The sequence below is a fragment of the Mycteria americana genome, chromosome 4, assembly GCF_035582795.1.
Source record: "Mycteria americana isolate JAX WOST 10 ecotype Jacksonville Zoo and Gardens chromosome 4, USCA_MyAme_1.0, whole genome shotgun sequence".
Classification (NCBI taxonomy): Eukaryota; Metazoa; Chordata; class Aves; order Ciconiiformes; family Ciconiidae; genus Mycteria; species Mycteria americana.
Window position 1 is genome coordinate 62,079,819 of NC_134368.1, and position 26,430 is coordinate 62,106,248.

The 26,430-nt window shown below is 43.7% G+C and overlaps 1 protein-coding gene across 9 annotated transcripts in view; it reads left to right on the plus strand.

The window, feature by feature from the left end:
- The first annotated feature begins 1,383 nt into the window (after positions 1-1,383).
- Positions 1,384-26,430, plus strand: part of EPHA5 (EPH receptor A5) — a 216,182-nt gene continuing 191,135 nt past the window's right edge. For all 9 annotated transcript variants that reach the window (XM_075500803.1, XM_075500805.1, XM_075500806.1 and 6 more), the window contains exons 1-2: positions 1,384-1,643; positions 17,260-17,324. In XM_075500803.1, the coding sequence (XP_075356918.1) occupies positions 1,517-1,643; positions 17,260-17,324 (192 nt within the window). In that variant the 5' untranslated portion in view covers positions 1,384-1,516. The remainder of the gene's footprint in view (positions 1,644-17,259; positions 17,325-26,430) is intronic.

Below are 26,430 nucleotides of genomic sequence, written 5' to 3' on the forward strand. Positions count from 1 at the left end.
TGGGGTCAGATGTTCTCAGCTGTGATTTATCCCAGCTGAGGACCTGGCCATGCAGCTTTATGCAGGGGTGGTCTGATGGCAAACCTTAGTGCCTTTTGAATGACTAGGAGGATATTTGAATAGTGAAGATCTGATGCACTTCTGTAAACAGACGCATGCCATACTTTTCATTTGGCTGGCAACTTTACTGATGTACCTCATGTTGTAAAGCAAAGCCCCTTCCTTGTCCTCCTGGTGGCAGTAAAAATGTTGAATAGCTCGACGTAGAAAATCCTCTTGCAAAAGCAGCAAACACTTTTGAAAATAATATGCATGTACAGTTCAGGACTACATTTCTATTTTGGCAGTAGCTGAGGCTTGTATATGGTACAAGGGCACAGAAACACACTGTCCAGCTACTTATGAATAAAAAATGAGCAATGACAGTGTAGAGAGCTGTGTTGTTGGCAGTTCCTGGTTGAAGACTACTTGTCCTCTTAAAACTGGCTTTGGGGATTTTGTAATTTTGATTGCAACTTGTTTGGAGCCCTGGTCCTGAGCCTTGCTCCCTGGAGGGAGAGCCTTTTGCAGGTGCTCAACCTTTGGTTACTGCTTTTATAATATAAATGAACAGGCCAAAGTCCTGGCAGTGGGGTGAAATGGAGGAGGCAGCACCAGGTGAGAAGGGTTTTGGTCAACCTTGACTTGCTGCTTGTGCACCTGCAAGGCTGCGGTTTTGTCTTTTGTTGGCTTGTCTGGAGGTAGTCTCCTCAGGGGAGGAACTGATTTGGGTGAATAAACCTCAGGAACTAATTTCTCATACTTTTGGGATTTATTTTTTTAGGAAGATGAAATGGGTGACGACTAGGGCTCTGAGGGGTAAAAAACCTCAGTGAAAACTTCTGTTAAACTGGTTGTCAGCACTGGATTCAAAGCTGTGCTCTGGTGGTGACCTGAGGTAAAACGCACCTGAAAAATCATCTTTCTGTGGGCTCCATTGCGGAGTTTCTGGCATTTTTGCTTTCCTGGCCGGGGACGCGCCTTCCTCTCAGGCTTGCCCGCCGTGTGAAATCACGCTTTGCCCGGCTCTGAGGGCTGAGGGGGAAGTTTTTGGGACCGCGACCCGCGGCGGCTGCGGGGAGCACTGGGGCTTCCCGTCCCCCCTCAGCGGGCTCCCGAGGGACGCCCCGCAGGGACGGCGCTGCCGCCCGCTCTCCCCCGCGGGTCCGGGGGGGCTGTTCCCGCAGGGCAGCCATTTTAGCTGCGGTCCCCGCTGCGCCCCGGGGCGTCCCGAGGCGCGGCGGGCGCCGTCCCCCGCACGGGATGGCGACGGCGGCGGGTCCGCCCCGTCGGGGGCGTATCCGCGGCGGCGCGGGGCCGCCTCCCCCCTCCCCGCCCCCCGGCTCCCCAGTCGCGTCGGCGGCTGGACGGGAGCGGAGCGGAGCCGCGCTGCCAGCCTGCCCCGTCCCGTCCCGAGCCGACCCGAGCGGGCAGCGCCCGGGGGGAGCCGCCGCCCCATGCGCTGAGGGGCGGCGGGATGGGGCCGCGGGGCGCCGGCGGCTGGGCCGGCCGCGCCGGGGCGCCGGCTCCCGGTTGGACGTGCTTCCTGCCGTTGCTGCTGTGTGCCGCGCTCCGGAGTCTGCTGGCCAGCCCCGGCAGCGAGGGTGAGCGGGGACGGGGCAGCCGGGCCGTCGGGGCAGCGCCCGCCGAGGAGGGGGGCTGCGCGGCCGTGCGCTGCTTCGGGCTCACCTGACTCAATTGTGGAACATTTCGGGGCAGGCGAAGCGGGGCTCTGCCCGCGGGGAGGCGGATGCCGCGCGGGGGGAAGCGGGCGACACCGGCCCACGGGGCTGGGGGAGTCCCGGGGAAGGGAGGTGGCAGCGGCCGCTGCGCGTCCCCCGGGTCGGGAGCGGGGAGGCAGCGCTGCCTCCGGGCGCGGGCAGGCTTGCACGGGTGGGTTTGCACAGATGCCTTGGCACGGACGCGTTTTGCGGTGTGTCTTTTTTTCTTTTTTTTGGGGGGGGGGGGGGGGGGCGTGTTGCATAGTTGCCTTTGCACGGGTGGGTTTGCACGGCCGTGTTTTCTAGCGGTTTGTACCGGGGGAGTTGCACAGGTGCGTTCGTGCGGGTGGGTTTGCAGAGCTTTGCACGGGGCGGGCTGCAGGGCTTTGCACGGGGGAGTTTGCACCGGGCGGGGGGTCTTGTGGGGGTGCGGGCAGGCGGAGCGGGAGCGGGGCCGGCCGGGGCTCGGCGGTGCCGGGGCGGGCTGGGGGAGGCTCCCGGTGAGGAGCCCTGCAAGCGCTGGCCGCAGTGCGCTTACTTCGCGGCTTAAAATACATATATAAAAAGGAGAGGAAGCCGCGGAGGTGCCGGTATTTAACCCGCAACGCAGCGGAGCGTGACTGCTGGGGACTGATTTTTTTTTTTTTTTTTGTGCGTTTAATCTCTGTGAGGCCAATAGCCAAAACCATGTGTCCAGGCTTCTTGTCAAGCCACGGTACTTCCAGGCTTTCAACCCGGACTGTTTCTTTCCCTGTACGTGGTGTGGGCACTGCTTGGGGCTTTTTATGATTATTTTTGGATCCGCGGGCAGGCTGTAATGTGAAAGCAATGGGTGGAGAAGTTCAGCATCTGAAGGGGATGCCGGCTGCTCATAGCGGGTTGGTTTCATGATGCACCGTAATTATTTGTGAAACTCCTTTAGAAGGAGGAGGTATGCAGGGGTTGGTGAAGGAAAACCGTACCAGAATTTCAAAGATGTGGCCTGAGGTAACCAGCTAGCTGTAATTTATTTTGGAGAGCGAGAATAATGTGAATCACAGTTTTCTTCAAAAAAAAAAAAAAAAAAAAGTGCGGAGGAAAGGGAAAATATGCTGTTCCTCTGTATGTGAAGATATCAAATGTTCAGGAAGTGCGTTGGTTTGGGGGATGATGGAAATGGCTTTGCCTTGGTAAGATAACGGTGGGCCCAATCCTTCTGCCCCCACGCGGTTTCAGATGAGTTCACCCGTGGGAGCGATGCCGGGAAGGCAGTGTGGCTGCTTTCAAAGGGCTCTCCCTGTTACTCACCTGCCTGTTGGGAGGCACACTGTCCTGTGTGCTCTGGTCTGCCCTAATACATTGCCGAGAGACCGGCAGATGCTCCGAGCCCTGTCTTGGTCATCCTTGCCAGTTCTTGGAAAATCTGGATAGTACTCATGGAGTCAATGGGACCGTTCGCCGAGCGTAGAGGTGTCTCTGCACGAACAGGCAGCTGCAGAATAGGACTTTTACACGACAGGAAATGGTACTGGAAAGAATTAACGAAGCTTCCTAGCAAACGGATTTAGTGTCGTCTTTACAGGGAGGTTGCGGGGGAATATTACAGTAATGCTCAGCAGTGTGAATGCTTGCTTCAGGGTCTCTCTCCTGCTACTTTTCCGACTGCTGCTCTGTAATTCTTGTCTCTTCAGTAAACGCAAAGCTAAAAGACTGCTGGTAGGAGGGGTCTGACTGCAGACCTGAACTTACTCAATAGCTGCTGTCCTTTGCTGCTTGGAGATTTATTTGTAAACAAGCATTATTTGACAAGTGCTTCTCACAGCATGTCTCCTTTGCCAATTACTACTGAACAGCTCCACTTCTGGGAACGGCTCACCCTGCAGTACGTGAAGCCTAATGCATGAGAAACCTCAGATGCTGAAGTCCACCTGCCTAGCTGTATGCCACTGACACTTGTCACCGGTTTGGGTTTGAGAAGTTCAGTTTGGCTGCTTCTGGGCTCTGAAGAGAGGGATTCTCCCCTGGGGTTAGTTGTCATGTTCAGCTGGTTGGGAACTTTACTGTTGCTCGGATGGAGGTAGCCATCTTAGACCTGTGAATAAGATTTTCAAAAGTTGGTGGTATTGGTTTTTCTGCATTTTGTTTTTATTACTCCTCATCCTACTCACCATGCTTAAACAACTAGCTACATACTCTGTGCTGTGTAGGTTTATAACACGTATGTAGTTGCATAGAGGATGACAAATTCTCATAATTACTTTTTTCTTTAACCCTGTGTCACATCTTTTTGTTTCTCTAAATCTTACTGTAACACACAGTGACCGTAGGATAAGATACATGCAGTTAACAATTCACAGTGCATGATTTTATGTTTTACCCTCTAGTGGAGGGACACTTAGGGGAAAATGCTTTAAGAATCTAGGTTAAGATTTAGAGGAAAAAAATGTAAATTTAGTGTTTGGGTTCCTTGGCATGGAAATAGGTTTTTGGAAGGGCAACTGAGTTTCAGAAGCTCCTGCCATTTTTATGGGGAAGTATCAAGTGCCCAGCCTGTATCATAAACCTGATCACCTTCATAGATATATCTCCAGTTATGGGTTGAAGGATATACATTGGGAAAATTGAATTAATTTTTTTCCCAGGTTTTCCTATAATAGGGAAACAAAACAGATTTTGATTTCAATCACCTTTTCTCAGTTTATATACTAAAAGCAAAACATGTAGTGAAGGATGAAGGCTCAACGCTATTTCATGCATTTTCAAGTATTGTTTGGCCATTATTTTTAACTCTTTAGCAGAGTTCATTGATTAGAACCAGAGATTTCCTTCTTCCCTCTGACTATTTTTACAAATTCAGAAATTAGTCACAAAAAAAATATTCCAAAGAGTACACTGGAAGTATTACACAATTTTGAAGTGCTGGTATTTCGGAAGTACGTTATTACTTTAAAATGCATTCCCTATGATGAAGGGGTGTGAGAGGCAGCCCTGCAGTATGCAACTGGGCTTCCTGCACCTCCTTTAGTTTAAAAATGTATGTGTTTTAAATCTTTCTGTTGTACGTACTAGGGTTTGGGAAGTGGCTTATATAAATTATTTATGTAAAACACAGAATGAACGAAGGAATCATTTAAAGACCTCCCCTCCACCCTAAACTTCATAATTTGTTATGCATCGCGTGTGGATTTGGATTGGTTTGCAGATCTCATTTGGATGTCACCCAGATGACCTTAAAAAGTGTCATGCGGGCAAATTAAAAGAATGGAGTACACTATATCTGATTGCTTGTAACAAAGTAACTCCACAACGTGCTTGCGTAATTGTCCGTAGATACAAAGTATATTTCATTTTAGGGCTTTTCCGCAGAAGTAAGTGCTGATGACGCAGTGCTGTAACAGTGAAGTATATTGTTAAGCAAATCAAAAGGAATACAGTTTGAAGTAATGACGTTGACTTACATAGACAAAGGTGACAAAGTCAAAATTAGTCTGACTTTGAAATGTGTTGTATTTGTTTTAAGACTAGAAGGATATTCTTTAGTTACACCAAACTCCTGCGTTTGGTCCTCTTCCTCTTAATTCTTCCAGGTTTTTTTGAAGCTCGCTTTATCTTACTGTATCATTTTTAATTTGAATGAATGAATAAATGAGTACAATTAAAGGGGTGGGTCTGGTGCAGGCAAAAATAAAGGAAGGTTGTAATTTGCAGATTATTCATGCCAGAGCCTGGAATGAGCCTACCTGTTCTCAGTGTGTTGACTTCTGTGTGTTGTTTCATACTGACATATAATTTCTGTGTCATGGCACACTGGATAAATGCATATTTAGGTGTAACATCACAATATTTATCTTTAATCAGTGAATGAAGTATTTTTCAGGGAGTTTTTTTTGTGTATTTAGTAGAAACAGGTGTGAAAATAGTCGTAATTTTAATATCAGTGTATTCCAATTAGTCTAATGCTTTGGGTAAAAATACACCTGATCAGAACACTTGGCTTATTAGGTTGCTCGTAGTAGCTTGGCTTTGTATGTCATGCATTCACACAGCTATTGCATTTTGTGTAATTCTGTAGGTATTAAGTACTGCTAGCATGCATATACCTTGTGTATGCAGAACGGGTAAGTTTGGACACGTTTCAGTCTGCTCACAGTGCTTCGTAAAGAGGCTTTGAGGAGGTATCTGTTCTTAATTTCATGTATTGGAATGGTTCCCTCTGTGCTTTCCATGATAGCAGAGCATAGCATCAGTGCCGTGTGTTTATTTTACTCACAGGAGCAATCCCATTAACTTTTAAATTTACTGCAGTAGAATTACTGGTATGAGGAAGGACAGCTCATGTCTAATGGTCTTTTTGGGATCAGTCTGATGTGTGATATATGGCTTTTCAAGAGGTTTAGAATGACTCAGTCATGGCTTTAAAATGGAAACTACTATCCTTTTGACAGTAAAACAACATTTGAAACACAGCACTTTTAAGTATATGACTAAAAGCATTGCTGCCTAATGACACGTTTAAAAAAAGGGAAATAGACAATAGCAAAGATTGACTCCAAGATAGTACCTGTTTTCTTTTGAAGCTTATCTTAAAAATTGCAATAAATAGTGGAAAACAGGCAAACCGTCTTAAACAGATCCACTGACAGATGGTATGCTTATAGTGTCATAAATGTTGACACCATAATTTGATGTATAAAGCAGCTATTTGCACATCAATTTGCAGATAAGTAAACTGGCAGGTGCCACGGGAGAAAGGGGTTTAGATTTAGTGGGTTTGTCTGACAACTTCTTCCCTCTCCACTGTTAACTCTCCCACTGTTACCTAACTTTTTAGCTCCAGTATACAGTCCATCTCCATGTCTGGTGTTCTTTCTGTTAGATAAGAAAACAAGATCTCACCTGTAAATAAATGTTTATTCTTTTCACTAAAATACAAGGTGTTTTGCAGCAGGTTTGGGGGGGAGGGAGGGGGAGATGGGAGCAGGATTTTGTAAAATCTGGCAGAAATTGCAAAGCCAGGACAGTTTATTATGTGGTGCCTTGCTCTCTGATCTTGCTGGTTTTACACTTTATTGTTCCGAGGATTTCTGTGCTGCTTCTGCAGGCATCCTTGTTTCCATCATGCGCTGAGCGAGCACAGGAAAGTCTAGCTGAGATTGCTCAGCTGAGTGATGGTGTTGGACCCTGTTGGCTTTAGGTTTTTGAGCAGAAGTGGGGCTGTTAGTTCCCCCCCGGTCTTTCTGACTCGGAGCTACGTTTTTAGTGGTCTATTCCTGTAAGTGTGCAGGTATGTATATTCTTGAATAGAGACTAGCTTTAAACATTGCTCAGGGAAGTCAGGGAAGTGAGAACCTGCCCCAAAATAAAAAAAACCAAACTTTTTTGGCAGTTTTTTTAATATTCTCACTTCCTTTTTAGGAAATAAATTAAATCTGTATGTGGTTCAAGGGCAAAATGAGATGTAAAAAAACCAAACACACACAGATCAGTCACTTTGTAGAAGCACTGAATTTCTTAGTTATTAAGTGCTCACTTCTATGGAGGAAAGAGTATTCAGTGAGCTCTTCAGCAGATACTCAGCCTGCTATCCATTAAAAAGGTTTTTAAAAAAAAAAAAGAAAAAACTTGTGCTTATAGTAAAACATCTAAACACAGAATTGAAATATCTGTCATAAGTGCACCTTTCTCACTGACCAAAAGTGCTGGTGAGAGATGGGGCCTCATTTCAACCAGGATGGACTTGAGCTAGGTATTTTTCTTTACTCAGAGAATGTTGCAGAAATACTGTGTTAATGATTGCATTGGAATGAACAATTTTTTTTTTTTTTTTACAACTTACTCTTTACTAAACTCATTTTCTTTCATCTCTGCTGTAAAATTGCTGTGTGTTACAAAAGCTAGTAGAGAATCCTTTTTTCCTTTGAAAATATATTTTGTTCTTAAGATGTCCCTGTTTTTTGGCACAGGCAGAACGGAGAGATGGATTAGCTTCTGTGTTCACGTCGTGCCTGTCCCTCACTCTGCTCTGCGACCAGCTGGACACTGAGGTGACAGGTTTTGCTAAGGTGAAAGTATTTGCTGCCCCAGTTGCTTTCACAGCCAGCTGTATTGGCAAACTTGAGCACTGGCCTTCAGAAGCTTAGGTCTCTCTAGGGATTTGTTACCCTTTTAGTTGTCTCTTTGACCTATTATATCTCTTACAGTCTCAGTTTTGGTATTTGCTATGGCTTTGGTCAGTGCAGTATCTGAGCCTCTCCGAAGGTTTAATGCGCTTATCCTCTTGGAGGTAGAAAGCAATTATCCCTGTCTTCTGCAAGGAAGCTAGTCAAGAGGGGACAGTTGGGAGGAGACATAAGCACTGTGATTCGCAGCACTTGACTTCTGGGTTTGGGAGGTGGGAGGTGATGGGTAGCTGTTTGCAGAGGTCCAGTGGCACGTTGCCTGCTGTGGACAAGGCTGCTGGGACCTGCAGGCTGCCCTGGGCTGTGCGTACGAGCGCAGTCTTCCTGCTTCTGCTTTGCAAAGAGGACTAAAGATGCTTTGGGCCAGAATAATTGCCATGGGAGCATTCAGTGCGTGCTGTGACTGTCTCACTGGGAGTGTCGGTGGTGGGAAACACCCTCCTTTTCTCTACCTCTTCCCTGGTATTTGCGTTGTGCAGGAGGTATGTTAGGAGGACTCTGACCAGGTAGAGCTGCCCAGGATGGAAGGATCCAGCTGGAAAGATGAGAGATGCCTCCTGGAGAAGGTGATGTAGCATGTACTATCACAGCAAATCAGGGAATTACCTACATGAGCTGGTCTGGCAGCCCGGAGGGAGAAGGTGACTCCTGCCCTTCATCTTCCCCCTGGCATCAGCTGAAGGCAGCATCAGGAGCTGAAGCTCCTGAGCATCAGCAGGGAGTCAGCTGGTATGCTCCTGAGCAAACTGTGCCTTGTGGGGTGTGCATGGAGAGGAGGCAATCCTCCACAGAAGTTGAGAGCTTCTAAGTTTAGGTGGCTGTGTAGCAGGTATTGAGCCTGTAGGAGAGAGGGTAGGACCCTGGGCTTGCAGACTTTCATGCCAGCTGCTTCATTTGGTGCAGGGGGCAGTACTGAAGTTTCTTGCCAAGGTATTAACTCCTGGGTTCTCTAGCCTGGATCACTTAATGTTAGAAAGAGGTCAGAACAACCAGTTCGAACTTTGTAATTCTCTGAGGGGATAGAGAAAGACCTGGGAGGAAATTAGTTATTCGGCATCAGTAATGTGCATTTCATGATGTTTCTGGGTGGACTTGTATCATTTTTTTAAACTGTTTTGCATGTCCCAAACCAGTGAAACTAGTTGAGGAAACTATCTGCATACTTGCCGTTGTAAGTTAATTTCTCCAAAAAACCCAGTCATTTTGGTTTATCCATCTTTGCTTTACTAATGTTCATGTGCAATTTCTTCCTAAAATGTGTTGGCAATGTGCTGTTCCCACTAGCAACCTCCACCCTCTTCCCTCAACAGAAACAGAAGGAATAAACTGTCAATCCCCTGGAAAAGCCAACAGATCATCTTAAACATTTTTTTTTTGCTCCTGAATGCTATCTAAGCATTATGTCAGTTCCTTTTTTTTCTACTTGAGTGAACTCAGTGGCAGCAGAGTAGTCATTATTGTCAACAGGAAGGCTTTATTGGTGCTGGACAGTGAGGTCTTGCAAGTCCACTGGTAGTGAAAGCTGACAGCCTTGACAGCTCTGGATGTGTCTGTGCTGAGTTTCTTTCCTTTTGTTGAGTTTAGTTATATGCATAACAGAATTTCTCCATGTCTTTTAGGATACCTTTTAGGAACAGAGACCATACTGCTTTTAGTTGGTAATGCTCTGATTTAGGGAAGAAGGTGAGATTTCATCTCGGCACTGCCAGCAGGTGTTTTGATTGCATTGGGAAGCTGTTAGGATTTTAGGGCTTGACTTTATGTGAGTGCTTTAATAAGGTGCTTGCTTTAAGGTAGGGTCTTCAAGAAACTGGCAGACTCCTTCAACCACTTGCAGATACCCTGGGTCTGCAGGCAGCACTGCTATTTTGTTTCTCCATGCAGACTGGTTGTCAGGTTGCAGGTATCTTGCCTTCAGTGGAAGCTTCTTTTTCATTCTTAATGGCAGGCTGATACTTGCCCAGATGGTTTCTCCAAAAGATTTGTGCTGCAGCCAGCTCAGAGATCCGCTATTGTGTTGGTACAGCGTTGTTTCCAGTGGATCTTATGAGTGGGGCTGGAAGCATTTTACTGACTTCCTTCACAGGGAATAATGCCTTTTCAATTAAATGGTGATTTTGGGGGAATGGTAGTAGTGTTTGCTGTTTAAAAAAAAAAGAAAACCATACGGGAGTTTTTAAGTTTCCAGGCACGTTGGTGTCAGGCTGATAATCTCCTGACCACTTCTGCTTTTAAGTTATGTATGGTGGGAAGAACAAATGACTGCCTCTTGTCTTGAGTGCAAGTCCTTGTAAGGAAAAAATCTGCAGTTTCCTATTTGTTTTAGTGGGTCCAGTTACCGAAGTGAGCTTTTGGTCCCACTCCCTGGAGCTGCAGCCAGTGTTGTGCCTGCTGGGAAAAAATGCAGCCAACCCGAAGAACTTTGTCAAAGGGCAATATCACACTACTCGTAAACAGTGTGTTCAAACAAATTACACACATAATGCAGAAATTACTGGGTAAAATTCTCTGGCTGATGTTATGATTGCAGTTGTCCATCTGGCCTTAAAAACCTACAAATCTGTGATGCAGATTCTAGCGTTTTGGCTCTTGCTATGAAAGGGAATCATGAGAAAACTTAGAGCAGAATGAAGCCAACGTAATAAAATTTAAATCTGCAGTTAATATTAGTTTGTGAGTTCATTAAGTAGTATATATTTTCTTCCTCCAGTGGGCTATAAATAATAGGTACTGCTACAGCTTGCACTCCACTGTAGCTGGTTTTCACTGATGGAAATGTTTCCGAGGTTCTTGCCTGCATGTTTTTTTGTCCCAACTCAGTGTAGTTAATTAATACAAAGCATCTGCTCCCTCATGACTTTGATGTCTTTCAAGAGTTTATTTTTTTCATTTGTTTTTGCTTTCTTGCATTATTTTTGACTGTCACTTGTTGGAGCGTCTTGGATTTATACTTCTTGAAGAAATACTTGGCACAACAGGGAAAACAGTTGGAAAATGAATGGCAACAATACTGCAATAAAACGGGCGAAGATTTATGAAGCAGGAAAACTTTGACTCATGATGATGAAGAGTTCTCTGCGGTCAGTGTGTCTTGGTAGTGCTGTGAACTCCAGGAGTGCAGGAGGAAGGATGGGGAAGTATGCAGTGCAAGGAGAAACCAGCTCCGTTAATGATGATGTCTTTGGCAGCTATACCCCCTGCCTTGGGAAAGAGGAGGGGAGCAGAGGCGTGAAGCTTAGTGGAAAGCCTGTAATGCTATTCAGGAGACCTCCCAATGAGGGTTCGCTGCAAAGCGCTGCTGTTGCATCTTGTCGTGCACCTTGACCCCCATCCAGCAGAGCGTTTCACCTCATGCTTAATTGGAAGTGTGTGAGTATTCCCATGAGAGGTTTCTCACAAGTATTTTAAATGTGGTTGCTCCCACAAGCTATGAGTGTTGGGTCAGAGATGGGGCTACCTTGATGTAGCTCTGACCTTTCCATGGGTGGCTACGTCCTGCAGAGTGCTGTGCAAAGGGGGCCAGGAGCTGCAGGAGGATGTAGGAGTGCTTGATTCACGCCTTTTTTTCATATGGGAGTTCAGGTTCAGGTTACCCAAAACAAGGTTCAGATTCCTGTTCAATTCAGAACAAATGTATTAAGGCAGAGTTTTGCTTCAGTTGTTTAAAACAAAACATTTTGATTCAAATGTTATTGTTTAAAAATGTGCTACTTTAGAAATCGTGTGGTGTTTTGAAATATTTATGGAAGATTTAAGGAAGGTTGCTTTGCTCCTGTTTATTTTGTGATGGAAACTGTACTTATAGGGTATTGATTTAGTCAAAGAGGATGTTCTTTTCCTCCTGCTCTAGGTGTATTTCAGTGAAATAAAAGAGGTTCTTATGGCTTTACAGCTTCATGGCATAAACTCCATCAGCTTTTGCTATCCTGACCATTTTGCCTGTTCTAGAGCAATTTGTCAGGATAAACTTTGGTAGAGCATGCCCTGTGGTAAGCCTTAGCTTGCAAATGGTGCTGCTGAAGAGCAGTACTACTGTGGTGTATAAGGATTTATTGGAAATCAGCTCAAAGACCATAGCAACCCAGAAGAGTTCAGTCTTTAGTATGCCTGCAGAGATTTTGCCCCAGTGTGAGCAATGAAAGTTTTTCTGGAAGATCCTTAGATGCTGAAATGGCAGGAGGACGTGTGGCTGGTAGGATCTGAAGTGCTCAGTGTTTTAGCCTGTTGGTGGGGGATTTTTTTTTTTTTCCTGTTGGTTTTTGGGTTTTTTTTCCTTTTGAAATTGGAGTGAAGAAAATGAAGCTGCTCCAGCTGATCCTGCTCCAGACCAGAGCCAGAGGAGCCATCTCGCTTCAGTGGTGTGACCGAAAAAATGGATGGATCGGTGGCTTCTACTTCAGGCATTGTACCATCATGACAGGCCTGTCCTGCTTTTGCCTGGGCAAACTAATGCTGCCACATGGCACTGGTTTTGGTGGCTGTGTCAGATGGGGTGCTCTGCAGTGTGGTTTAGGTCAACGTTGGAGGCTATCAGCCCTGGCATTTCTTGTGCTTCCTTCCAGCCACAATCCCTGTTGTAGCCATAGTGAAGCTGCTAAATGCTGGCTGTATGAACGTGATGGGGATGTTTGAGTAAAAAGCCGTATCCAGTCTCCCTGTCAGATTCCTGAGTGAAAAAACACTACTAATTCACCAGCTAGAGTTCAGGGCAAAGGTTTAGATCACGTCTGGTTTTATTGTAACTTGATTGCTCACCCATAGTAACTAGCCTGTCTGAGAACAAGAGTGTATGCAAATTCCCCGGGCTATTATTCTGTATTAAAAAAGGAGAAAAAAAAAAAAAAGCTGTGGTATGACTTTAGACTTAATCATCATTTATCCTACCCTAAAGGCATGGAAGTTAATGATGATATAGATCTGTGTGGTTTTGTGTTCCCCTTGACTGAGCATTAGAAATAATTAGGACTTGTGGGATGGATGCACTGATGGTGGAGATGAGCAGAAAACATTTTTGAATGTGTGCGCACGCGCCTCTTCCAAGTTTGCTGGCAAAAATACGGATGCTAAGAGTGCTTATGGGCTCTGAGGTTTCTTGCTTGTTTGTTGAGACATAGCTAGCTGGTGCTGAGGAGAAAGGAAGTGGGAATAAATGAGTTCTGTTATTTTGGAGGCTTTTAAGGTTATGGGCCAAGCAGAGTTGCTAATGATTTCTAGAGACATTTCAGTGGGGTAAGCTCTCCTGCATCCCAAGGGCTGCTGAGTACAGCTCTGGGTTATGCCTGTGGAGAATCTACAGCATTGGGGCTGGTCCAGGAGTCCCAAGCTATACAGGAGCTGGCACTAGACCTCCTGAAGTACGGAAGCCTTAAGCACCATAGTTGGAGGCTCTCCTGAATTACCTCCTTCAGTGACCTGAGTGTTTGGGTTAGTTAGTTATTAGACAGCCATGGCCAAATGCACATGACGGTCGTAGCAGGTTGGATGGGGAGGAACTGGTTCTGCTGCTCTGGAGAAGTCTTCTGGTCTCTTTCTCTGTCTTGCTGTGGGTTGAACCAGAGACAGTTTCAGAGTTTCTTGTTCAGGTGCAAAAAAGCTTCATCCCTTCCCAAGTAGCAACATGGTGAGTTATGGAAGCATCTGTTTGGGATGACAGCAGCCCTTGTCTAAAGTCTCTGCTAAAATGGTTTCCTCCATGTTGCAGGTACATACTTTACCTGCTGTTTGCCCGCTGTTTCTTCCCCAGCCTGGCCAATCTGCAGTTTTTGATGAAAGCCATTTCAGCAAAAATAATGTTCTTGCCAGAATGGAAGGTGGTGGGAGGACAGGTGGTGCTGAGCCCCTATGGACTTGTGTAGTGGGACTGTGTGCTGGTGGCCTCTCCAGCAGTGTGGGATGGGAAGGCTGCCTGAAAGAGCATCCGAAAAGTGTTGGTAGCACTGTCACCCTGTGTGGGGAGCTCGTGCAGCTGGGCGATCAGAGGAGCCACCCCCTTGGAGAAGGGATGCTGGGGCTCTGGCTTGGTTCGAGGCTGAATCGGGGTGGGGTTGGAACCTGGCAATGATGCAAGTTAAAGGACAGATGTACTGGAAATGACTGGGTAGGATGGTGATGGGGAAGATGCAGCTATCTTGTATCTAGATGGAGCAGTGGTAGTTTGTGTTTATACCAGAATTTTGGGGATTCTCAAAGCAAAACATTTCAGTCCTTGCAAGCAATTTAGAGTAAGTACTGGCTAAATATATTCCTCAGAGCAGATCAATGTAATGCAGTATTTTAGAAGATATACTGTGAAAGCAGTCCTGGGCAGAAGCCCATGGGGCAGCCGGAGAGTCTGCTGTGCCTTAGTAGCCCCTCGGAGCTGTCTGAGCTGTGCCAGGAGCCTCTCTGGTCTCCAGAGCAGCCCAGGCACAGGGGGAGCTTAGTCACTTGTGGCTTTTGTCTTCCTGGCCTGTGAATTTTGGGTTACTGTGTGGCACCTGTCAAAAGGTGTATCCCGTCCTCTCCTATTTATTTTGCTCTATGCAGAATTCTACTGAAATGAGGGAGGAATTGAGTCTTCTCTAACTGGAGATTTAGTATTCAGCTCTGCTGGCTGACTCACCAGTAGGAAAATTCCCACTGACTTGAGTTAGAGTTGAATGGGTTGTATTATCTTTTCATATGCAGCAAATTATTTTGAAATTGAAGTTAATAACAGCAATTTAAAAATTGTCGTTGATAGAAAGATAATACAATATTTAGTTGTATCATGTTCTTTTTATGATCTGATGTTTGAAAAAAAGCACTTTTTCTGCTTTTTTCCTTAGTTAGCATGTCATGAAGAAGTTTGTGACATCAAACACACTATCTAATTACATTCATTAGTAGCATCTCCAGGACAAGTTTTAATTAAGTTGTACAATGTAGATCAATACTTGTTTTGCATCCATTGCAACTTAAGACAGGAATATACTGTTCTGCACAGTTTAATTACAGTGATTGTAATAGAAGGAATTTGGGTAAACCTGCCATTTTAGCAACTGCACTCCCTTCTCTTGCTTTTTAAAATAGTATACAGTTATAATATGGAACATGTTATTTATGTCTGTCCTATTTTGAAGTGTATTTTAAGATCACCCTTTTTATCCCATTAAAAAGAAAATGCCGTGTGGTTCAGGAGCACTTAGGTACTGGTGCTTGACTTCAGCTGGAGCAGGAGACCCATTTTACCTGCAGACTTCAGGAGGGGAAAGGCTGGCCATCACTGGGTGACATATCTAATGGTAGATGATAGCAATACTTTTGCTTAGGCTGTGGGGTGGAAAGCCACCTAATTGTATGTTTAGTTACTGTGGATGTAGTTCAGTGTAGTCTCTGAGTATTGCTTCCACCAAATGTCCTGTATTTCGGTAGCATTGCCAGGTCCTAACTGTTTTCTGTTTTGGCAGGAGAAAGCAATCCGGGCATGAAAACCCTGAGCTACCAAATGTTTTTGCTCAACATCACAAAAATATACTTGACCAGGAAGAACATCTATATGCCTTACGATAGTGTGCTGCATTAATACTCGCATACATTGTGAAAATATCTGGACAGACAAATCTTTTTGAAGATAAGTGTTTGATGCCAGAGCTGAGAACTGATTTTTTTTTTCCACCTCAGCATTGTATTTTTGTGTTTTGGGCTGTTTTTGTGTACAAGGGACTACAGTTGTCAGCCTTCAGTACAGTACAATGATTAAGACCAAACTGACTCAAAACTTTGTTTTTTCAAACTAAATCTGTTGTTTAATCTTCATTTGTTTTTAAAATATTCCTTAAGATTTTAAAGGAGCATGCCTTTTAGTATAGTGTACTTCTGGGTTTTCTTACCATGCCTCTGTAAATAGTGTAATCCTGATATCTGAGGTACTCAGTTGGTGGCACTTCTAATTTTGTCTGCAGTGCCCTGCAGCGGGGTGGCCTGGGCCAGTGTAAGGAAGGGTCTGTATGCTTCATAGGTGTTTGCACGAGTATATTTGGCTGTGGAGAGACAGCAAATCAGCCTGGTACAAGTACTAGGGGCGAGGGTTATGATACTCGCATGCTTTATACTTGTGCATGCAACCTGTTTGTTTCTCTTCTCTAGCAACCTTGAAGTACCTACATGGTTGGTACTAGAGGAGTGAGTGCAAAACTACCTCCGCCTGTTTCAGGCTTGTTCTTGGGCCCAGATCATCATGGGCTGGAAAGTCTTTAAAATCCAATTGTGAAAACTTCCAGTGAGATTTTTAAAGAGCACATAGGGTGGAGATCAGGAATTGAAAACCCAAGGAAATAGCTTCTTTTTCAGGAGGGACATGAGTACAAAAAGTGATGTATTAAGCAGACAAATATACTGTGAGAAGCGAGTGTCGTAATCCAAAGAGAAGGAAATCATGCACTTTTAAACTAAAGGAAGTTCCTCCCAGGTTCGGATTTTTGGATGACAGCTGTTGATTCAGAGACAAACTTTTAACTTGGACGTTTAAAGCCCTGGGTACAGGAGGTGAAAGCTCAGCACCAGAAGCTGCTATGATTTTTCTTAACTGAGTTAAATGTGTGTAGATTTAATTACTTTGCACTTTTTACTCGCTATTTTGGTAATATAAGGGGAAAGAAATGTTATAAGCTTGGGAATAGTTTTTTGCAGTTTAATGTAAATTGGTGATTGCATATGTGACTTAACAAAGCTATTCTGAATTTTTGTGTGGGGAAAAAAAAAATCCCTTGGATATCTTACAATGAAGTTGTCAAAGACTTGGGGGGAAAAATGTGGGAGAGGGAGAAAAGAATAGGTTCCTGAATACTGTAATACTTGCCCATAAAATACTTTATAAATTGAATTCATTATAATCAGGAAACTCTGCCTGTTGTTTCTTTCATTTTTGTCTTAAAGGCCTAATTATGCTAAAAACATAATGCCACCTTAGAAGAAATGTGTGTATAAACACACGTAGATGTTTGAGTGTATGTGTATACCTATATGTTGTATGTCTTGCATATACACGTAAACACACAGTGTGCATTATGTATGTATTCCCTCCCGAAAGACCAGATCCTAAGAATGTGAAGGGTCTGGATCTTACAAAAGTTTAGTGCATTTGCAACTTGGTTTCAGTGGCAGATCTCAAAGGAATAAAGTAATGCATATATAGAATTGTTTTCAGTGTATGACCTCATTGTTAGGGGAGTTATTGCATTGTTGTTCTGCTTTACAAAAATCCAACTTCCTTGGTTAATTATAAACAGCCTGTTTACCATAGCCACCCAAACCTTGAAACATTTACTGAAGTTTGTAATCCATCCATCTTCCTCAACAGTTTTTTTTTCTCTTATTTTCAGTGAATTTACTGGACTCGCGCACAGTAATGGGGGATCTAGGATGGATAGCCTACCCAAAAAATGGGGTAAGTCTCTGTTGTTTGCTTTCTGTCTCACAAATTATACTAACTGTTTCCATTCGGAAAGTAGACTACTGGGTTTAAAAACTCCCTGGAGTGATCTGTCGGCAATGGAGGGAAAAAAATAAATAAAACAACAAGCTGTGACTGGAAAAATGGAGCTATGTGGCTAGGGGATTGATTTATTTATGCGGTAGAGCCAGCCACAAGTATTAAAAAAAAAAATATAATGAGTCAGCCCCCTCACTCCTTCCCTCACCAAAAAAATCCATGAGGTTATTTAATTTTTTTTTAATTATAAATTCCTGTTCTTTTCTTGAGCCTTTGGGGTAAATGTACAACAATTTTCTGAAAGTTTTCTTCTGAAACACAGGGTCTGGGACATTACTGTTAGCTTTAAATGAACAAGGCTGTTCAGAAATACTTTTCAGGCTCATGATAAAATTCTGGGAGCTGATAACACTGGCACAGGAGCTGAGTTTTAAGCACCCTGAAGAGCCTCTGTCCCTTACCATTAACTATACTGAGAACTGAAAGAACCTGGCCTCCTAATTCGATACCTGAAATAAGTGCTGGAGTTTAGATGCATTAATACCCTCCAGTGTGTGTGCTTGGCCTGACTGCATTGTGTGAGCAGTCATTGCTGTGACTTTTGGTCTTTGGTTTGGCTGGGGCATCCTCAATGCTGTACTGTAACAGAGCTTTGGTACCATCTCGAAAGGTTGACTTTTGCAGGGTGCTGAGTATTCCTGCCAGTTCCTGGGAGCCATGACGCCCAATGCGAGGTGAGAAAGCATCCCAAGACAGAAATGCTGCGCGACCGAGCCCTCCAACAGAGCAGCTCTTAGGAATGTGTTAGAAATGGCAGCCTCACTCAGATGAGCTGCATGCTTGCAGGCATGGGTTATGGCAGGGATGTGAAAGTTACATGGGGAGCTGAGTTTATCCTCAGCTCAGTTCAAGATCTAATCCTGATGTGGTCAGAGTCTATAACAATGTTTTTTCTGTATTGATTTAAAGCCAAGAACTAAACTTGCTCCCCTTGCATGTGTGGGCATCAGAATAACCCGTGTGTCAGATGTGAGCAGATGCGACGGAGCAATGTGTCGATGCCATGGCACACCATAAAGATCCCAGTGTCCACTTCTTAATGGAAGATTTTTCCTTTTTGAACACCTTGAGAGATTTTTCCTATGGTATAAAGCACTGTTGCTGTATCTCCCAATGTCCTTACAGGAATATTGGTTGACAGCCGCCTGAACATGAGCCAGCAGTGTGCCCAGGTGGCCAAGAAAGCCAATGGCATCCTGGCTTGTATCAAAAATAGTGTGGCCAGCAGGACTAGGGCAGTGATCGTGCCCCTGTACTCGGCACTGGTGAGGCCGCACCTCGAATACTGTGTTCAGTTTTGGGCCCCCCACTACAAGAGAGACATTGAGGTGCTGGAGCGAGTCCAGAGAAGGGCAACGAAGCTGGTGAAGGGTCTGGAGCAGAAGTCTGATGAGGAGCGGCTGAGGGAACTGGGGTTGTTTAGCCTGGGGAAAAGGAGGCTGAGGGGAGACCTTATCGCTCTCTACAACTACCTGAGTTGCACCAGGGGAGGTTTAGACTGGATATTAGGAAATGTTACTTCACTGAAAGGGTTATCAAGCATTGGAACAGGCTGCCCAGGGAAGTGGTTGAGTCACCATCCCTGGAGGTATTTAAAGGACGTTTGGATGAGGTGCTTAGGGACATGGTATAGTGGTGGTCTTGGTAGTGTTAGGTTTATGGTTGGACTTGATGATCTTAAAGGTCTTTTCCAACCTATACGATTCTGTGATTCTGTAATATTAGTAGAGAAATAACTAGGCCTGAAGAGTTGAGAAGATTCCTGGGTCTGTATGTGTAGATGAGTAAATGAAAAGCTAAATATCCTATGCGTAAGCCTCCGTTGTGGTTTTTTCATTATTTAGAGAAACCTTTCTATACTTACAGGCTCAGTTTCCAAACAGCACCTGGTGGTGCATTCACGAAAGCTAAATTAATGGTTCCTGACTCAAAAGGGAGGATTTTTTCCTTAAATTAACTTCCACAAATAAAAAGTGAATCAGGCAGTTGGTTTTTGAATTTCCAGAAATCTCCTCTTAATCTTCTTTATTTTCATGGGACATCATAAAAATTCATAAGGTTAGCCCAATTGTCCCTTTCTTGGCCTAATATATTTGCAGTATTTTACAAGTACTGAAAAAAGTCTTTCCAGACTTACTTCTCTAACCCCCTTATCTGCTCTGCAATCAGCTATGCTGCAGTCATACTCTGTTTGCTTAATTTTTTAAAAAGATCTACCTTGTATAAATATTTTAAGTAACTCTCACTTCAGGATTTGAATTTGGAAAAGGAGGGAGCTTTGATTGAGATCAGTGATATGCAGGCTGTTCTTTTTGAAGTATTCTCATACAAATTTGTTATCTCAGGATATCTTCTTAGGGAAAATTTTGGAAGGTCCGCGCACAGTCCCGCATCAAGGAAAGAGGCAGAAATGTCATAATATGTCACACTTTGCAACACTACAGTGTGTAGATGTGGACCATGTGCTGAAGTAAGCTTTTTGATGCATGGTATTTTGTTATCCTGTAGAGTGTAGTCACTTTTCAAGTACTCGGTAGCAATTTCAATGGTGATATAGTTTAAACTGAAGATACATTAACTTTTGAAGCAGCCTTCAACTCTTCTAGTGTTGCTGCTTCTCCAGTTGATTTTTATTATGAATCTTAAGGAAACTTAGTATTTTTCCTAGAACCACACCTGCTAGAAGTAGGAGATTGCACTAGGAGCACAGCTGCTGTTACAGAAAGCAGATGTTTAGTCTTTGTAGTTGTATGGGAGTGCCTGGGAGAAGTTATCTGTGTATCACAAAGGCTCAAGCTGGTAGGTTTTGAAAACAGATTTCCACATTTATTTAAAAAAACAAAGAACAAACCCCCCCAAAACCCCACCAAAATAAAGGACGTAAGAGGTCCAGTCAAGCCAAATGAGCTTGCTTTTGGCAGATCCTTTTTAGTTGTCATAGTCTACATTTTTATTATGGCTGTGTGCCATGGTAATTTTTGTGTTTTAAAGCTTTAAGACATTTGATGCTCCAGGGAGGTCCAGCTGCCCTCATTTATCCTGTTGCTCACCTCATTTTTGCTGAACACAATGGGAAAATGTGGTTTAACTTGGGAAATGAAGGCAGTGGTGTATGGGAAGGAGACTGACCCTCCAGACTGGAGACAGATTAGGCTTAGCAGTGGACCTGTTTCATGGCTGTAATTCCAAATAAAGCACCGCAGCTGATCAAGATCAGACCTTGGTCTGCTGCTAAACAGTGTGCACCAGCTCATCTAGCGAGTAATGGCGTTAGGGAAAGAGAGAGGAGCACTTTAGCCAAGGGTTGCCTCTGCAGAGCTTTGTCTAGCTAGGTGCTTATTTGGTACAGGTTTTGGTAGTGTCCAGTATCCTTGCGGCCTGGCTGGCCTTCATTTCCCCCATGCACATAGAAGGTAAGAAAAAGCCTCCTCTCCCATCATATGGAGTATTGAGGCACCAGTGGAAATGAAATAAAGTGACTGAAATACGCTGTGGCCAAGCAGGGGTTGAAGCAATGTCTCCTGGTATGAAGAACCGGCTGTTATGCAGGAAAAGGTGCTTTCTTCTCTCTGCTGCTTTGCTCTGAAGGATTAGTGAATCCTGGTAGTGTGGCTTCCTGGCTGCCCCAGGAGGCGCTTCCCTGGCTGCGCGGGTTCAGCAGCTTGCAGCAGTTGTGCGGTCGGCCCTTAAACTTGCAGCTGTATCTGTTAGAGTGTGAGCAAAGCCCTTGTGAGGTCCGCATGGCCGTGGAGCTCAGAAAAGGGACTGTCTCCCTGCCAGTGGAGTGTGGTCAGCATGGAAACGCTGCTCCTTTCACAGCTCAAGTCGGGAATTGATCTGTTATTACCTGCCAAAGGGACAATTTGGACTTTGCTTTGCAGCTCATGTAAGTTTACTTTAACCTGAAGGAGGTTATTGGAATTACCAGAGGCTATATCAGAAAAGTCTGGTCCCTCTTGTGTAGTAGAAAACCCTCCAAGCACATCAACAAAACCAGTCAGGTTTTTTTATTAAAGCCTATGCTTGTACAGCAGGTCTGCAAAGCCTGTGAGTCTCTTACCTCTGGATTTCTTCCTGGGGTGCTGCTTAGGATTATCCAAACTGGGCACATCAGAGGTTTACGTGTGCGTTATATGTGGCTGTGACACTGACTGACTCTGACCTACAGAAACTGCCTGCACTTGCCTGTGCTAAACATATATTTTTATCATGTGGAAGCTCACAGAAGTAGGAACAACGGTAAGTGCTGTGAGAGAAATAGCTGGGTCGGGCAGTGTTTGTAGGCTATATTGCCTCCTCTCCTCCCTTGATTTGGCAGGTGACTCTGCATGATGCATTTTGACTCCCTGCAAAGCCATAGCAGGGGAGAAGCTACAAAGAGCCCCCTGTAAACCTGCACTGTTCAGTCTTACTTGGTCTGGCCAAGTAAAAACACAGCCACTTTTAACAATATCCAGATAATTGCAAAAGTTGCTGATTAAAATACATTTTTTCTTTTAGCTGGCTTGATTTATTCAGCAATTATGTCTGAATTTTTTTCAGTGGCTATAATAGCGCTGATTTATTTGTTTCAGACCCTCCCTCCTTTCAGGGTTTATTTTAAAACTTATTTCTTTACAGCTTAGAAGTACTCTTTTTCTGTCCAAATCGGAGTGCCGCACACCTGCTTTGCTTTTGTGTAATGGGTCCTCTCCCATCTCCTGCACCTCCCGTTGATTTCCCTGACCTTCCTGTAGCACAGAACAGGAAAGCCTCTGTGGTCCTTGGGGTATTGGCTGTGTGCTGTGGCTCACTGCACAGCTCCATGTGCTGGGATTTTTTTTTTTTTTACGCTCAGACAGGAAAATAAACATGTACTAAGGAACCTGGTCCTGTGGAGATGTTCTTAATTCTTTATTCGTTGCAGAAAATGAGAGCTGGATGACTTGTTGCACATGAACGGCAAGAGGGAAAGCAATTGCCCCTGCTTTTGGTGGTTAATAAGGCCAAATCCTGAAAGTTGGGGTGTAAATTCAGCCAAATTGATTCTGCACGTTGCTTCTTATTTATGTAGGACATTGCTGGGTTTGATTTTTTTTATTTTTTTTATTTTTGGCAAGCAGCATTTTTGGCTCATTCTTTTGAGGACAGGTACCCTAGGGTGCCCCTTTGAAGTTAAAAATAACGGTGATTTAGATTACTCAGCACAGTTTGCGAATAGATTCATGTTGTTCTCTGTCAGTCTTGGTTCAGATAGAGATTTTATACAGGAATCCTGGATTGGAGGCAGTGTTTGCCCTCAGGGATAGAAATAAAATAAAGGGGTAGGGATAGGGGGTAGTGGAAGGAGAAGAAGGATTCTTGGCACCATTGAGCTGTGTCATGTAGCTATGATTATAATTGGCATTTTCAGGGCAGTACTTTTGGCAGCCTGTGGTTTTTTCCTGCAAATGCTGCTGCTCGGCTGTGACCAGTGTGGAAGAGGAATCAGGGGGATTTGCTAACATAGCAAGAATTCATTTCATACTGCAGCAGGGAGCATGATGGAAATAAGTAATACCTGAATATGTAAAAAAAATATATTAATGACACCTTAAAAACCTGCAATTTGGCTGCTTTGTTTACATGTACATGCTTTTGTACATGCACAGGTTGGTAAGAAACATAGTGCACATCTAAGTATTTGAAGTAAACTGAGTAATCCAAACCAAAGTAATAATTAAATTTTCCTGTTATATACAGAATAAAGGAATTCTACATTAATAATATGTGGGATGTGTTGACTTCAGTAGAGTTGAAAGATATGGGGGGTTTGTTTTCTGCTAGGATTCCTTAAGGTAAAATACAGTATCTGTAGATATGTAAACTTCTGTCCTCTGTGACCCTCCCCCTGGTTCTTCATGTGCTTACATGGTCATTTTTGCTCATATCCCATGGGGCCATGATGATGTATTTTCTTTTGGTTATGCCGCCTGATTTAGTGTGCCAGAGTGATTCATGCATGCTTGCATTGTATAGCATAATTATAAGAGCTTGAGCTTTGGGTCTGAAAAGACACCAGAAGTTAATAATGCAGCTGTGCAGGGCCCTTGTGATAATTGAACTAAACTGTGTTTTGAAGTGGTGCTGAGTTCACGTTTCAAACTCTGAAAGCTCCAGAGTGAGACTGAAGATGCTGGAGTTAATGGGAGTGGAGTTCGGCTAGCTGACTACTGTCCAAATGGGTGGATTTCCCTGGTAAGTTGGTCGCCTTGCCATTGCTTGTAGAGCTGCATTTGTTTCACAGAGCTTGAAATATCAATCAAAATCTAAAGAGATCAGCTCTTCAATGGAGAGATGTGTCTTGTGTGGAAAGGCTGATGGAGTTGAGTGTAGCAGAGAGTATTGGACTTGCCCACAACCACCTTGAGATGCTTGGAGAAGAAAGGAATAACCTCTTGCCCAAGTTGGCAATGGGTAGGATAAGAAAAACAGGATTTGTTTCAGCTAAGCTGATTCAGGTTAAATTTGATGGAAAGTACTTTCTACTCTACTTTGGGGCAGTTGTGGGGTTTCTTTCACAGGAGGTCTCTGACAGCAGTTCAAACCATCATCTTTGTTACTCTGGACAAGCAGAGTTGATCTCTTCTGGAGGAACAAGCCAGGTGATCTGTTTTGGCCCTTTCCAGCCCTACATCTGAAGCCCTGCTGTCTGAAAGCTTGTCCTGACTCTGTCTAGGGCGAGATCTGTTTTCGTTTCTCTAAGCTCTCTTTTTTAATCTTGACCTGCTTAAAAATCACATTGCCGTTACTCATTTAACACCCTGTAGATCTGCTTCTCTGATGCCTGCAACAGATTGGCTATGGTATGTAGCTGCTTTTAAACCAGAGCACCTCATGCTAGACAACAGTTCTCGCTGAATAGCCTCACCATTTTATTCATGTCCTTTCTCATATCTTCTTTCCCATCTGAAGTTAAATCTTCTCTCTCCGTTTGAGAATGCTCTTAAACTTGTTGTCCTGGACTCTCACCTAGCTGCCCTTTGCTTTGTACGCTGTTGACATGAATCAAGCCTTTATTTGGGAGCAGCATCTGGTGAGGCATAGGTCTTATTAAAGGAGATCTAAAATGCCTAGAGTACTCTAAGGTACTATAAAATAAGTTAATACTAGTAAGATTAAGAATAAAGCAAATCTTTATCTTGGCTAGAACTGTATTACTGGAATAACATATTACTATCCTGGTCTTGAAAATCCACCATAGAAGAAATGAAGACAGATCCTTCAGTATATCATTTTGTAAATGCACTTGTCAGCATTAGGTTCTTCCACACAGGCTCATTGGGCAAACAATCTCCTTTCACGCTAAAAAGTCTTTTTTTCTCTAGTGTCTAGGAATTACGTTTGGGGATAAAAGAGCTTTGAAGAGCTTTATCTTCTAAAACCATTGTTTTCTCTGTTACTTTTGTGCCAACTTCAGAAATATTGGTATCCAACAGTTAGTAACCATACAATTAAAATGTAGAAATGTAGTGCTATCATGGAGAATCTGAAACTTTGCAGAATAAAGTATTACCATTGCAGAATGCATGTGCAACAGCCCAGGGTTTATAAAACGTGCATTAGGATTTTATAGCTTATGTCGATGAATTTTTGTAGTATGTTACTTACTACTTCATCTGCTCAATATCTTTATCAGTGTATTACTTATCACTTAATTGCATAATCCTTTTATAAGACTTAAAATGCATTGGTCTTGCTCTTGCCCCATTTGACAGCATGTATTTTTATTCAGGTTAATGGCTTATTTGGGTAACTAAATTCAAGACTGCAGTCCTGTTTGATTTATTGAATGTTCTTATAATCGAGGAAAGTTGGTTTTCTTTTCATGTTACTCATTCAGGAAAGCCAGCTCAAAAGACCTGAAATAAAATGAATGCTAACTTTGGAAAGGGAAACACATGGTAGGTTTGTTTAGAAGGAGAAAATTTTAAATGCAAAATTCCTGAAAATAGTGTTAAGATGGAAGCTGCTATTTTGTCTTCATGACCAGTGGTTGCCTTGTGTGTTGCACAGTGAATGAAGACAAAAATTAGAGGGCTTTTTTGAAGACCCATCACCTAGCTTACAACCAGTAGGGAGAGCTTTTTGATTGACTGCTGTTTTATTGCAAAGTCCCGATACGTGGCTATTCAAGAAGTAGTTCAGCAGCTGAACATCTAGGACTATTAGAACAAACTTTCATCCACTTTTCAAGTTATTAATGGGAATGGTTCAGGATTTTCAGAGTTTGAAAATGGTGGCATTGTGTTCTCTGTTTGTTCTGGTCACAAAACTGGGGTGTTTTTCAGTTGCTGAAGGCTTACATGTACATACGAAAGGGAAGGGCGGGACTGAGTTTTTGGCTATTGAAAGAAAATGCCAGTGTGTTAGTTGGAATCTCCTTTTGCCTCAAAATACTTTGGTTTTATAGTCTTAATTTATCTTAAGATGTTTTCATTTTGGTGGAAAAAGCATGCTGAGCTATACGATTTAGGGCGCTTGACTAAGGCAGGCAGTAATCACGAGGTCTGTTAGTTTTAATATTGAAAATAGTGTGGCAAAACAGATCAGAGATTCCAGGAGTACACATGGATGCAAATACGTCCTTTCGGGGGTTGTGCGTTAACTCTTCTCCAAAGAAAAGTGGTAGCTCCTCTCACCAGCTCTTAGGCTCTTCCTAACGTGAATGATGACGTGCCGTTGAAGTGAACGTGGGTGACGCCTGGCTATCAGTCATCTCTGCGTTACCACTGTGACATTGTATTCTGCCAAGCTGCTGTGATCCATTGTCTGTACCCCGTGGGCTGAACAGTGGCTGCTGCTTCCCCTGCCTGGTCAGAGGGTTTGGGGAAAAAAACCACCCAAAACCCTCAAAAAATTAAAGACCCTGCCATCCTGTGGGGAGTTGTGAGCATTTAGGGGAGAAAGCAATTATTTTTTCCATGTGTAATGGGAAATTACTGTTCCTTATTTCTATTTCAAGATGGTTTACTGAAAACAC